Consider the following 16,078-nt stretch of genomic DNA (forward strand, 5'->3'; position numbering starts at 1 on the left):
TCACATGTCGAAAGTAGACCAAAGGGAAATTACGGAATAACGGGAGCAATTTTAATAACTTTAACGGTTGATTCACAACATTAAATTAATTGAATGTAGTTTAAAGCTGCTGATACAGAATAGGGACTGGAGTTTTTTATTTACTGTTATTTTTGTATATTTTTTTACTGCAACAGTGCCTAGCAAAAGTATTCGGCCCCCTTGAACCTTGCAACCTTTCGCCACATTTCAGGCTTCAAACATAAAGATATAAAATTTTAATTTTTTGTCAAGAATCAACAACAAGTGGGACACAATCGTGAAGTGGAACAAAATTTATTGGATAATTTAAACTTTTTTAACAAATAAAAAACTGAAAAGTGGGGCGTGCAATATTATTCGGCCCTCTTGCGTTAATACTTTGTAGCGCCACCTTTTGCTCCAATTACAGCTGCAAGTCGCTTGGGGTATGTTTCTATCAGTTTTGCACATCGAGAGACCCACTTGAGACATTTGATTATGCACAAGCGGGCACGCAATGGCGTACCGCACGCAGGCTATTTTTAGACCGTGACGTCGCATCGCAAAGCGGAAGTAAAGCCGAAGTGGGACATTATAGACCCACCCTCGCATAGACCTGACGTAAAAAGTGCTACTTTTCTCCGGTAATCTTTCAAAAACAAACATGCCGATCACACATTGCTTTTTTGGAACTTGCAGAAACGACTCTAGACATTACGACACATGAAGGATGTTTTCTTCATATGTTTCCGGAACCAAAAACTAGGGAGGAAAAAATGTGAAGACCAAATCAACTTGCGCGGACTTTAACACCAGCTCGGCGAATCCATTCACGTTTCATATGCAGTAAACGTTATGTTGGGTTGGCATGGTCTTTCAGAGGACAAAGAGGTAAGCCATTTTTATATTTTTAACTTATTTTTTTAGCGTAACGTTGTGCCGTACTGCTTCTGTCTGACAATAACCTGAAAAGAATTACAATGGTATTTGACTGCCACTGTTACCGTTTCTGTTATATATATATATATATATATATATATATACAAAACAGCTTTAGTAAGGGGGAAGTGTAAATAAATTATTGGATTAAGATATGTTATCAATGAAAAATTTCCAAGTGTTCGTTGGCTGTCACTGAGTAGCATTTGCGATCGCTACACAAAGCTAACTAAATTACCCCTAAGAACGGTAAGAGACGTAAGACAACCAGAGGATATATAACAAAGACAGGGCTGATGGTAAAGGATAGCTTGTTGAAACAGGAGAATGTCATTGTCAGTAGCGTCGATAAAAAAGCTAAAGCTATGCTTAGGTCGGCTCGTAGCCTACCTACTGTGGCCACGGTCAGCTGTTTTTGTCACTGCGGAGAAAAAGTTACATATTCATCTGCTTGATGTGTGATGGCACGGTGTGGATTCTCTGTTAAGCTTGTTCGGACAGAATATTAATTAAAAATGAATGAAAACTAAATACTAGTGAATATGTCATTATTATCATTTTAAAAATTTAAGTGACGGGTAAAAATAGATTATGACCGGATTTTTATGACACTGTCAGTCAAAATGACACAATGAAAAAGTCTAGCGCAACCTCTGAGTTAAGTTTTGCCGATTTTGGAGCATTTTAGATAAAAAGTGACTTAGGTTCGCTAGGAAGGTTCTCTACAACTGAGCCTTCATGAGAAGTCTACTGCTTTAAGATGGCGGCTGTTTACTAACGCATCTAGTCCTTTATTATATATTGCTAATGCCACCGTGTCTGTCTTTTGCATCTAGTTCTGTATATATATGATATCTACCGAAGCATCATGTCGGCGTAGTTTGTAGGCTATCGGCTACAGTCAGGTATTATTTGAGCCACCTAGCATAGTAGCATCGCGTTTCCAACGGCGTCACACTCCCTTGCCTCCTTCCCACTCCTGCTCTGCTCTTTCGTCTCCGCGAGTCTGTCTTTTTCAGACTTTTTCGCATCGTCAACCAACATCGTAACGCATAGTAATGCACGCCTTTCCCGCCTCAGTAATGGTAACGGCGTTGCCAAGATGAGAAAAGTAATTAATTAGATTACTCACTACTGAAGAAAATAACGCTGTTAGTGATGCTGTTATATTCTAACGCCGTTATTAACAACACTGATGACTACAGCCATTACTGCATGTTTGTCGTCAAGTCACTTTGCAAGAGCTTACCTTGACCACATTGGCTTTGTGTTTTTCCAGCACTTGGATAGTCTGTGATGTCTTTGGATCAATAATGAGAATGCTTGAGTGACATCCTTGAGCTATCAGTCCCTGCCAGCCCCTACAAAAGAGAAAATGGCAAATAAAAAGGATATTGGTAAGGAGTCAAATGCTGTGCAGAAAACTGAAATATTGAGAATAAAACTACATAAAAAAGTGGAGAGTACCACAAAAAATATTATAATAAATAATATGTATTACAAAAATAAAAACAACACAAGGTAAAGTCCAAGATGTACATGCAGCCATGAGTTGCTGCGGAACATTATTTGCCTGTCCAACTGTTTCCTTGATCCAGCCATTTGTTCACACCACTTTTCCGGCTTAGGGGCACGGAATGATGAAGGCTTTCACAGCTGACTTTGGGTAAATGGCAGACTCCACCCTGAACTGATCGTAAGACAGTCTCAGAGCAAGCAACCATCCAGATATTTGCAATTTTTGAATGGGAAAAGAAATCACTCTACCGGCATCGTAGTCAGGAGAATGTAGTAAGTACAACATCTGTAACTCTCTTTAGTCCACTGTCTACTTTTAATGTCCAACCGAGTTGCAAACAAATGTAAGTATGGACATAACGTCAATATCCCATGCAAAAATGAACCCAGGAAGAACATATTTAGACTTTTACGTTTAATAAATACCTCACGGACCAGTACAAGTGGTCAATGTCCAACTATAGACCCTACTCACATGACGTCACAACCACGCATCCGTGCCATATTGTCCGTCAGCTCGTCTTGTTTACGCATTACCGCTACGTATATTCCTCCTATTATGGCGTGTTTTTCTGCTCGTTAACATTAATAATCAAAATGGTGAAGGCGTGTGTGGCGGTTGGTTGCAGTAACAGAGAAGATAGACGGAGACACTTAAAGTTCTACCGTATTCCGAGAGACCCGGAGAGGAAAGTGAGATGGACTGCTGCAATTCGACGAGAAAACTGGCACCAAACGATCACCACAGACTATGTAGTAGTCATTTTATACCTGGTAAGATGCATTTAATACATATTTAGAGGGTTTTGGTCTGACAACCACAATTAAGATCATTGCGAGGCTAATCGCCGACAACATACAGTTTCAAATTCAAAATGTTTATTTCTTCCGCCATCATTATTTTTTGAATAATATTTAGCTGGTACCAAGTGAAAGAAGCTGGCCTCGTCTACGGATCATCAGTTAAACAGGGGTGGCCAAACTTTTTGCAAAGGGGGCCAGATTTGGTGTGGTAAAAATGTGGGGGGCTTCCTTGGCTGATTTACGTAGAACAATATATTTAAGCATTTTTTAGCAAGCCCTTCTGTGTGTCACATTTGCTTTATTATTATTTTTTTTTAATTCATAATTTCAACAATCTCGCCTTTGTGGCGTTCTCTTTCGACACTCGGGCTCTTGCGAAATACTGCTGCTGTGAAATTAAACTAGCTTCAAGTTGCTATCATTTCTCGCTGCATATCTTCCTTGTAATGTTGTCGTACATGTCAGCGTGTCTTGTTTGGTAATATCGCATCACATCGAACTCTTTGAAAACAGCGACTGTCTCTTTGCAAATGAGGCAGATACAGTTGTTGCGTATTGTATTGAAGAAATAGTCCAATATCCACCTATCCTTGAAGCGTCGGCTATCACAGTCCACTTTTTTTTAATTGATTGTCGCCATTTTAGAAAATTGGAAGTAAAGGGCCACACAAGGTAATGTTGCTTAGAGTGCTGCTCTTAAAGTTTTTCAAAGTTTCATGAGAATAGGCTGAGTTTCTGTGGACAAGATAGTTGTAGATATCAGGGTAGCAGATGTCAGGCAGAGACGGCGAAGACAGCGGGTCGAAAAATATCAATTTAGGCAGCAAATATGGATCTGGCGAATGAATAGACTGAAGCTTTTGCACATAACCCCTTTTATGCAACGCATCCAATGAGTTTACAGCGTCTGAAAACACCGGGGCTTCCATGAATTGCACTATAAATTCCACGACAAATTGAAACCATTGAGAATACGGATAAACAATGATGGACAATATGGTGGCCGGATACAGCGACACGTCATTGTGTGACATTGGTGAGTGGGGTCTATAACGGTAATTGACATCAAGGAGGTTTTTTTGTAATTTATGTATTTATTTGGAATATTCTTATTTACTTTATTACTGAAAATCTATCACTTTATCATTTATGAATTGCTCTGCAATGTTCATGCAGCTTGTTTGTGCCCTTTTGTGCTACAAATAATTTTGATAAATGCCGTTTTGGATCATCGGTTGTTGCATGAAACAGTAATCTTCCATTTAATTGATAACCGTTATAATCATTAATGGCATCACTTAACACACCTACTCTGTCATGACTTTCACTGCTTTTGAACATGCTTATTCCTCACAAATGACTTTGATCTTTTTTTTTTTTAATTAAAGGGATCCACGGATAAAAAGTTGTAGCTCTTAAAAGATAAACTTTATTAAAGATACACGATAATATCGGTTACCGATAATTATCGGCCGATAATGGCAATTATGATGTCACACAGATAATGCAGATAAAAAAAGAAAAATCAACCGATAATGCAATCCGATAATTATATACTTGATTTAGCCTCCAAATGTGCGCAACCAAGCAGTTTTCTCCACTTCTCCACTGCCGCCTGCTCAACCCCTCCCCTCTCTGAAACCCCTGTGGGAGGAGGGGTTTAGGAGTACGGTGTCATAGAGGAGGCGGTGTTACACATCAGTGTTGAGGCGCTCTCACTAGCGTGCATTGCTTTTCCCGTGAGTGAAATGAAATAAACGACGCTCTCGCCATCTACAAAACAGTTCCACGAGGCGTAAAGAAAGCGTCCTCATTGAACACCACTAGCACTAACCCAGCAGCCATTTAAAACTGCATCACAATGATTTTTGGAACGAATACGAGGCTGCTGCTAGCGCGAATGCTAAAGCTATTGTAAACACAAATAAACTATAAAGGAAGCTACAGGGCTTGTGATGAGACGCTGCGGTCCTCCCGGAGTCGGGTTGTTTGGGAATGCAGCCCAAAGCGGGTGCTAAACTCCCATCTATGGCTAAACACCTCACGAGACCGATAGTCGACAAGTATCTGTCTTCCGACGGAGCCCGCCAGTCCGGCAGGCCGCCGCCTCGCCTGAGGCGGGCAGAGCAGTGCCATGCACCGAATACGGCGCAACGGGGCGGGCGGATATCCGCATGAACTTAGCTGCCGCCGCCACTCCAATTCAAGACAGAGGCCTGGCGCGGGTGCTAATTTGGCAGCCGGGCGGACTGAAGGGCACAGGCGGGAGGAAATTCCCGAAATGACCCGATAGCCAAACCCCTGGATGAAAAAATAATGCAGTTTATACGACCACGATTCTTCGTGAAAGACATGCCGATCACATCAGTTTTACCACGGACATTTACACAAGTGATGTCAACAAAGCATGTTTATCATGACGGCACAGTGGTTAGTTGATAATTGTAACATGCACCATACCACACAAAGAAGTCATCCAGTCAGTAATGCATTCAGTACGCTTTAAATTTATGACGTCTTAATCAGATCATTCTTCTTAAATCTAGTCAAGTAATTTTCCCCATCTTGTTTGAGTGTTGAAGACTAGTTAACAGATGAATGCGCCAGATAATTCCACTTACTTGAACTAAATATTGCCATTTGTTCTTATTAAGAACATCCCAAACATCTTTTTAAAAAAAAAGGTAATTTTTCACCTAAATCAAGAAAAAATTGCTTTCAAATAATGTTTTGAACCATACATATTCTTGAATACAGAACATTTCTGACAAGTTTTTTTTTTTTTAGGATTATGTGTAATAATTTATTGCTTAAAATAAGGCTGTTAAGCTTATTTTCAGCTGGCCATTTTTCTTCAAGAAATCTGAGTGAAATATACTTGAAGTGCTGGCAGTTAATTTAACTTATTCCCAATAGATTTACACTGAAAACAAGGGAATAGGCCTGAACGATATTGGAAAAAACTATTGTTGCAATTTTTTTGAGGTTTGCAATATATTGCGATATTATATTGCGATATTATATATATATTTTTAAATCTTTTTTAAAGAAATTTTCACTAGATGACTTGAATAGCTGTTTGGAAATACTTTACTTGACACACCGTGACCACAGTGTATTCATATAATACCGTTTCATTTGTGAATGATAAAGATTGCTTTATGAAGGGATCCAGGAAGCCATGTCTGCACAAAATAGATCATTTATTGAACACAATATTTTACACTTCAACAGCAGCAAATACATTAAATGATAAATAAAAGAGCAGGTGCATTAGTCCCCTAAGTTTTTGACAAAATATAACAATAAATAAAAACGTCTGTAAAATAACAACAAAGTTGTAAACATATTTGAACAAAAATATTAAATATGACAAATAAAAGAGTTGTTCACAAACTATAACAATAAATAAAAACCTCAGTAAAACAACAAAGTTGTCAACATATTTGAACTTAAATATTAAATCTGACTAATAAAAGTGCAAGTGCATTAGTCCCCTGAGCTGTTTACACAAAATATTACAATATAAAACTGCAAAACGGCAAAAAAGTTGAAAAAATATTTAAACAAAAATATTAAGTGTCAAAACTTTATGTGCAGCAGTACTATATATAGTTATTTGAAAAATACGATTTACAATAAATTTAAATATAAAAGAAACAGAAACTCAATTGAACTTGTAAATAATTGACCTGAATAACTGCAAATAACTGATGAATAACAGAACCAAATTTCCTGCCTTCCTGATAGCGGTCACATGAATAAAAAGAAGAAAAGACATTCCTCCAGCTGTGTTATGTATTTGTCTGCATATCGTCCACCTTCCTTGCTCAGCAATTCTCAACTGGGTCTCATAGGTTCTTGGCCAAGACTACTAGTTTATCCACTATTGCAGGCTTGAGACAAGAACGTTGGCACGTAACAATGTTCCCACCTGTACTAAAAAGCCTCTGATGGGAAGGTCTTAGCAGGAATGCATAGATACCTGCGTTTTAAATGGTCCCACATGTTCGACAGATTACTTCTTGTTGATGCAACCATGGCGAGGCACTGTCGACAGGGCTGTTTTTTGTCCCTTATAGTCTTTTTCTTGCCAAAATACTTCCAAAACTCCTTTTGGAGACGGTCTTGCCTCGTTTCCTTGCTTCAACGTGTTGCTTTCTTGCTTTCACTTTGAGAACGGCCCCTCCTCCCTCCGCTCTGCTGTTCGGCCCCTCCTCCCTCCACTCCGCTGCCGCGGGGGGAGGGGGAGGAGCCGCTGACTTGCTGGAGGGAAAGAGAAGCTGTGCGCTCTCCTTCCCTCTCCTTCCTCAAAACAAACGTTTGTGGATTAAAAAAAATGAAATGAAAAAACTATCGCACGTCCTTGCGATGGGACTATTGCGCATGCGCACATCGCGATGGCGATGTTTAAACGATATATCGTTCAGGCCTACAAGGGAATTTAACTAGTTTTAAGGAGTTCTGTTTTTGCTGTGTCGTAATGTTATACTTTAGGAATGGCTTACTTTTAAAGCCATTTTTGTGCAACTTATGTATTTACTCTGTAAGTAATTGTTGCCAAAAGTTTACCATTACACAATGTCAGACAATCTGTCTTTATCTAGATGTTGGAATTTACTACTTGTTCACATTTGATGTTGGAAAAAAAAGCGCAATATTATTTTTGTACAGTAATATTTTCTCTTGTGTATACTTTAAAATTTTACATAAATCTTTTAATAAAATTATCGGCTTGACATTATCGGTTATCGGTTGGAACGAGGAGGAAATTATCGGTTATCGGTATCGGCTGAAAAATGCATTATCGTGCAACACTATTTATTATGAGTCAAAATAACTTGATATTAAAACCCCTCTTGATGTTTTTGTTTCTATACAATTTGTAAAATTAGTTTAACTAGTAGGTCGCCATTGTTGTTGACGTCGCAGGGCGGTGACAACATATGGTTACGCTGCCGGGCTTCCAGAGTATGACTCTAGCAACATAAACATGTCATCTATTCAACCCTTTCAATTTGAACCCGAGAGGAACATTAATGAGCATGACAGCACTGTCGATATTTCATAAAACGAGCAGCATGAGCAAAATGAAAGGGAAAGACGGGATGAGACGACAGTTAACAAAAACGGTCTTCTGCCAAAATGTCGTTCACCGGTGAAATGTCCTACAAGAGGCGAATTTGACACCCAAAGTACTAATGTACGCTTTCAGCTTGTTTTGTTTAGAAGCATACAGAGAGAACATCCAAAAGAAAATACTTAAATGTAGTAATATCAAATAAGGGTGGTTAAAATATGCTACGTGACTAATGTGGTCAACAAATCCACAATCTGCTTTATAGCTACCACAAGAAAACACAATGCTTAAAAGTATGAGAGGGAAACACATGCAAAAAGTATTTTGAGGCAATGAAAAGGTAATAAATATAAAACATATAAAAACACAAATAGAAAGTTCTCGCCACTTTTAACTGATGAGCGCATGTGTTGGATGTATCGCCGCGTAGAAGGAATAGCGTACCGCACGAATGCTACTTTTAGACCAGGACGTCGCCATCTTAACCTGGAAATGGGTCAATATTAGAGGTGTGCATCGACACTGCCCCCACGATTCGATTCGATTACAATTCGGAGGGCCACGATTCGATTCGATTCGATTCAGAGGGTCACGATTCGATTCGGTTCGATTCGGCAATGCATTGCGATGCATTAAAGCCTGGGATGCATTAAAATTTTAAAGCAAAGCATATTTTTCGTGAATCGTGAGCCAACACAAGCGGACAGACATTAAACAACTTTTTATTGGCTCTTGTGTCACTCCTGGTTGAAGTCAAATGAAAATAGTATACTTTCATATATATTAATTCATATAAAAAAATCAGATCACAGCATTTAATTGCTTTGAATGAGACCAGGGCTTTCTCTTTTTTTTTTTTTTTTTTACACACAGTAGCAGCCTTTCACACAGTGCAACATCTGAACTCCTGTGCAAAATCAGTAATAACAGTCACTGTATTTTAGTCACAACGACCCATCAATAAAAATATTCAAGTAAATATTAAAGAAAACGACAAAGAAAATATTGTAGTGCAGCAGCATCTTTATCGCAATATCAATCCAGGGATCAGTTCAGTTGCAAACAAAACATCAACTAAATTGCAATGTAGAACAAAAGTAAAATGTAGGCCTAGCCTATCTTATATCTATAATATTTCTCGCTCCCTCTTTCTCCGTTTCAGCCATTGTTATGTTATGTCCTATCTCTCTGCACTCTCGATTACGACTGCGCTTGTCTGTGACGTTACTCCGGTGAGGAAGCGGATTTGGGTTCCTCGTCCCCCTTGCATAGAGGTTAGATCTTGTGCCCGAACCCAACCAGACCCGAAATGTTAAGCATTCACGTTTCGGTGGGTCTGGTCGGGCCGCCGCGCCGGACTAATAATTTTTTTTTTTTTTAAATGCGCAGAGGTCTGTGGCGCAGCCCTCTTTTTCTTCTTCTCCTCCCATTATTTCGTTGTGTGAATGCTTTTATAATTCTCATAAAAATATGTAGACTATTTGAATATTGAGTAAACTTGCGTTTTTTTCCTGCCAACTGAGAATTCGTTACGAAAGACACTTTTATTTATGCACACAAAGGCAAATGTGATCCTTTTGAATCTTCTCCTCTGTGTGTCTGTAAAACCGTGTTTTTTGTTTTTAATTAAACTTTCCCAGCGTTATTTCGTTGTGTGAATGCTTTTATAATTCTCATAAAAATATGTAGACTATTTAAATATTGAGTAAACTTGCGTTTTTTCCCTGCCAACTGAGAATTCGTTACGAAAGACACTTTTATTTATGCACACAAAGGCAAATGTGATCCTTTTGAATCTTCTCCTCTGTATGTCTGTAAAACCGTGTTTTTTGTTTTTAATTAAACTTTCCCAGCGTTATTTCGTTGTGTGAATGCTTTTATAATTCTCATAAAAATATGTAGACTATTTAAATGTTGAGTAAACTTGCGTTTTTTTTCTGCCAACTGAGAATTTGTTAGGAAAGACACTTTTATTTATGCACACAAAGGCAAATGTGATCCTTTCGAATCTTCTCCTCTGTGTGTCTGCAAAACCGTGTTTTTTTTTTTTGTTTTTTTAACTTTCCCAGCGTTATTTCGTTGTGTAAATGCTTTTATAACTCTTTTAAAAATATGTAGACTATTTAAACAGTAAGAAAACTTGAAGAAATGAAAATAAATTGCTGCTGCTGCATTTTTTTCCCCTAGTTAATTGATCTGGCCGGTCGGGCCTCAATACCAGCGGGCCGTGTCGGGTTGGGCTGGAATTTTTTAGGCCCGATCTAACCTCTACGGGCTTGCTTTGAATGTAAAGTAGCTCTCTCTACAGGTAAACATGAGAATAACAATACAAATGGGGAAACCAAATCCATTGCATCACCGGAATTGCGCAGGGAAGATTTTTGAACGTACTTATATATTTTATAATGCGCTGAATCGATTCAGCATGTTGCCCGCATCGAATCGAATCGTCCCTGCCCCGCATCGGGATGCATCGCCGCATCGATTATTGTTGACACCCTTAGTCAATATAGACACGCGCTCACATACAGCTCGTGTTATTACTCCTTTTTTTCTGCCGGTAATCTTTCAAAAAAGAACATGCCGAGAAAACACTGCTGCTATGGAACTTGTACAAACGACTCTAGACATTATGACATATGATGGATGTTTTCTTCATACGTTTCCCGAAGCCAAAAACTCGGAGGAAAAAATGTGAAGAATGGATCAACTTGTGCAGACGTCAAAAGAACAGTTTAATGCCAGCAAGGTGGAGCCATTCACCTTCATATGCACTAAACATTTTGTTGGGGGCCATGGTCATACAGAGGACAAAGAGGTAAGCCATTTTGATATTTTTACTTATTTTTTTACGTAGCGTTTTGCCATGTTGCTTGTCTGACAATGACTGACCTGAAAAAAATTAAAATGGTATCTGACTGTCCCTGTTGTTACCTTTTCTGTTGTAAAAGAAGCAACTTTAGTAAAGGGGAAGTGTAAATATTATAGAATTATAGAATTAAGATTTGTTATTAATGAAAAATTTTAAAGTGTTTGTTGGCTGTCACTGAGTAGCATTTGCGATCACTACACAAAAATAGCAATGTAAATTGCCCCCAAGAATGATCAGAGATGTAAGACAACCAGAGGATATAATATATAAGAAAGACAGGGCATATGGTGGATATGATAGATTGTTGAAACAAGCGGATGTCATTGTCAGTGGCGTAAGGCAATGCACACAAAAAAAAGGTGTCGATAAAAAAGCTACCTCTGGATCAGGTCGGTGTTCTGTCAAATTTTGCACCCCATCAGAAACTGCAACTTTGAGTTAAAAATACAGCGAATACAGCGATTACAAAGTAAACTTTACAAACTTTCTCTAAATAAAGGACTATTTACTTACGTTTGATCATGGACGGACATGTAGAAAAGTTCTCCCCAGACACATGTTAGCTGCACATAACAACTGCACGCTGCTGTCTCACTCTTTACGTGTTCGGCGTGCAGTTAAGCATTAATTTACGCTATATTCCTGTTGAACATGTATGCCTACGATGTTACTTGTTTATTTTGCACATTTGGATAACATTGACAGTCCAACTGAATGTAAAAGAGGGCTTATTCACAGCCACAACAGCTTTGGGAGCAAAATATGATAAGGGTGCAAAATTTTGCAGAACATCGGCTCTTTTTCGTGTCTTTTTCATCCCTCAACACTCAAACCGTCTCTTTAACTGAACATTTGTATGTTCTTCCACATCTTTACTAGTTAATTTTGCACAAGGGACATCATTTTCAGACAGAATTGGTAGGTTTAGCTCAGTAAACATGTCGTTCGTACACTATTTCTATGCATTTACTATGTGGGAAAAACGGGAGGTTGACCCACCTAGCAACAATTGCTAACGTCATGAATATTAATAAGCAAAAGTGACGTGTTGTTTGCGGTACGCCATTGCAGTAACCCGGTAGTATTCGTCGAGTGACAATGACAATTTATGTCATCACCATAGGTGGAGTTTGACTTTTGGAGCAGGGGGGAGCACAACATGTTGATGACCTCGAAATGCAGTGTGAACATTAAAATTACCTTTCAAGAATATTTATAACAATAAGTTGAAAATTAGCGGGGGTTTTTTTGTTTCCCATCATTCCTGAGGGGAATTCTAAATCAGGCTGCTCAGGACAGTTATACTTTTCGCCAATATCGTTGGCAAGACACCCGTGGTGGCTCTGTTGTATAATTAGCGTCTTTAGTGGGGCTTGTTTATATCCTTGGTTCTTGCTCTGTAGTTAATGTCGCTTTTGAAAGCTTAGGTTTTAAAAAATTACGGATGTCCATCTTATCTCTTTGGTCCTCGGGTGGTTTTGGCTAAGCAAAGCAAATGACCGTCTCAGGTGCTAGTCATATGATCTGTTCGAATATCATTTTTGTACATTTTATTGCTTTACAACTTTTATAGACAATATTTTACCAGGAAATTCTTAATTTTAAAATCATACATAGGAAGGTCAATTACATGCAATGACACTTTTCGGCCACCAGGGGAAGCCTGGCCACCCAGGCCCCCCTGAAACTCCGCTTACGGTCATCACCCCAAGCGTCTATTGCGCACTTAAAACATGGCGCTCTCCGTAGGTCACAATATGTCCTAAATATTATAGATTTTTAATTTATTGGCAATATTTTATGTGTTTCTAACAAAATAGTTTTGTAAAATAGAACAACTGTGGCTTATTAGAGCCTACAAGTCTGAAAGTACTCACTCAGTACTACACAGTACACAGTACAGTACTATTTATCACAGCCGTGATCTCAATTAAGGGTGTGTGTAAGAAAAATCTTTGCTGTAGTTAACTCATTGTCTGCCATCGACGGCAGTAGACATCCAATTCATTTAAACTGGAAGGACTGGCTGTGAATGCTGGGACGGTTGGCAACAGCTCTCTGCCAACCCCTCAGGTAAAAATGGATCGGACGTCTAGCACCGTCAATGGCAGCGTTAATATGCGTTCATTGTTTTCAACTGAATTAATGGTAATTTTCCCATATTTTCTTCTATTACCCAAACAACCTTTGAATGGTATTTCTTACATTCTTAGTACCATATAAGTACATAGAGCAGCAAAATCAATGAAATATTTCACGACTGGAAGGAAATATTAAGGGGCGTCAAAATCTTTAATGCATGTTACATTTTCTAAACAAGGACAGGGCTTCATAAATGACACAGGCCCAGTAAAATGTATGTCACATGACAGGATGCCTTCCACGTTATTTCAGCATACTTGCCCAAATACAAAACTGACAACAGTAAAAAATACATGCTTCTTACTAGACGACAAAAGCGGAACCAATGCAGCAAACTGTAATCATCCTAAAGGCAACACGAAGTGTGGACAAATGTAAACACCGTCGTTCCCAATGCATGCTAAAGGAAAAGCTGCAGTACTCACCAATCTACTGCAGATTTATTCTGCAAATTGAGAGTGCCAGTCAATGTCCGGGCAGCAAGTTTGATGTTGACAGTGTATGGAATCATAATTATCACTGCTTGCACGTCATTCACATTAGTTGAACAAACGCAGTAATAGTTTATCAAATTCCGTGGCTGGTCTCTGTTTTGGACGCCAGTAGGAAGTGAAAGGGTGTTGTTGTATAACAGCGTCGTGCGGGAATGAATACTAACTTCTCCAAGGTTCCGCGTGTAAATTTGAAACTCGGGGTGAAATTAAATACAAGGAATTTATTAGGGATTACCTATGAAGATGATATATCACTGCATGGTATAACAACTTCAGGATAACTTGCAAATGCCCCACACGATTTTTATTTACTTATTTTTTATTTGTTTTTGTTTATGAATTTTGTCCAGTAAAAACAATGACATACATACTTACAAACATAATATATATATATATATATATATATATATATATATATATATATATATATATATATATATATATATATATATATATATATATATATATATATATATATATATATATATATATATATGTGTATATATATATATATATATATATATATATATATATATATATATATATATATATATATATATATATTAGGGCTGTCAAACGATTAAAATTTTTAATCGAGTTAATTACAGCTTAAAAATTAATTAATTGTAATTAATCGCAATTCAAACCATCTATAAAATATGCCATATTTTTCTGTAAATTATATATATATTCTGTAAAATAAATTGTTGGAATGGAAAGACATTCAACATACGGTACATAAGGACTGTAGTGGGCATTTCACTCTACTGTCATTTAAATCTGTCTATGCTGTCCTCACTCCGAAGCGTCTACTTTTTCCAAAGCTAGACAGCTAGTGAACGACGCCTTAATAATCAGACTTCTTCCTTTTTCATCTGATTTATTAATAAAATGGCCTCAAACCATTTCCCTCTTTAGACCGTCGTAAAACTACAAAAAAAAACACAAGCATTGCATTAGCAACAACGTTAGCTTAGTACGCTATACAGGTTCACTCAACATAAACAAAAAGCGTCTCATACAAAAAATAGAACATTTCGCTTACTAACATAATATGTACATTCTTTACAACAACCATACTTACGGACAAATCTTGTCCAAGGATCATATAAGCACAACATTACAACGTAGGCGTCAGCCTGAGACGTCGTGCAGCCATATTGAACTGGCAAGAAAACAAACCAGGTCGCAAAGCGACCACAAGAGTTCGCTGTTAGACAGCACAAAAAGCCTTGCTGTAAAACTTACCAAACGGCAGAATACTGTCTGAGCGGGACATGTGCGTTAATTGCGTCAAATATTTTAACGTGATTAATTTAAAAAATTAATTACCGCACGTTAACGCGATAATTTTGACAGCCCTAATATATATATATATATATATATATATATATATAATTTTTTTTTTTTTTAACTATTTTTCCCAGACAGTAATGTGCATTAATTACAGTAGCCTGCTATAACGATATACAGTTGTGGTCAAAAGTTTACATACACTTGTGAAGAACATAATGTCATGGCTCTCTTGAGTTTCCAGTTATTTCTACAACTCTGATTTTTCTCCGATAGAGTCATTGGAACAGATACTTCTTTGTCATAAAAAACATTCATGAAGTTTGGTTCTTTTATGACTTTATTATGGGTTAACAGAAAAAGTGATCAGATCTGCTGGGTCAAAAATATACATACAGCAACACGAATTAGTAATTTCTTGTAAGTGATTATTGACTTGAACAATCATTGACTTGAACAAGTCAGGAAAGTCACATGGAGCCATTTCAAAGCAGCTGCAGGTCCCAAGAGCAACAGTGCAAACAATTGTTCGTAAGTATAAAGTGTATGGCACTGTTTTGTCACTGCCACGATCAGGAAGAAAACGCAAGCTATCACCTGCTGCTGAGAGAAAATTGGTCAGGAGGGTGAAGATTCAACCGAGAATCACCAAAAAGCAGATCTGCCAAGAATTAGAAGCTGCTGGAACACAGGTGTCAGTGTCCACAGTCAAGCGTGTTTTGGATCTCCATGGACTGAGAGGCTGCCGTGCAAGAAGGAAGCCCTTGCTCCAAAAGCGGCACCTTAAGGCTCGACTGAAGTTTGCTGCTGATCACATGGACAAAGATAAGACCTTCTGGAGGAAAGTTCTGTGGTCAGCCGAAACAAAAATCGAGCTGTTTGGCCACAATGCCCAGCAATATGTTTGGAGGAGAAAAGGTGAGGCCTTTAACCCCA

General features: G+C 38.1%; 1 protein-coding gene across 1 annotated transcript in view; it reads right to left on the minus strand.

Annotated features, from left to right (window-relative positions):
• Nucleotides 1-13,975, minus strand: part of wdr11 (WD repeat domain 11) — an 87,478-nt gene extending 73,503 nt beyond the window's left edge. The window contains exons 1-2 of the mRNA XM_057848134.1: nt 13,781-13,975; nt 2,189-2,300 (exon numbers count right to left, since the gene is read on the minus strand). Coding sequence (XP_057704117.1) covers nt 2,189-2,300; nt 13,781-13,866 — 198 coding nt within the window. The 5' untranslated portion in view covers nt 13,867-13,975. The remainder of the gene's footprint in view (nt 1-2,188; nt 2,301-13,780) is intronic.
• Nucleotides 13,976-16,078: the final 2,103 nt, after the last annotated feature.

Source organism: Corythoichthys intestinalis, chromosome 10 (genome assembly GCF_030265065.1).
Source record: "Corythoichthys intestinalis isolate RoL2023-P3 chromosome 10, ASM3026506v1, whole genome shotgun sequence".
NCBI lineage: Eukaryota > Metazoa > Chordata > Actinopteri > Syngnathiformes > Syngnathidae > Corythoichthys > Corythoichthys intestinalis.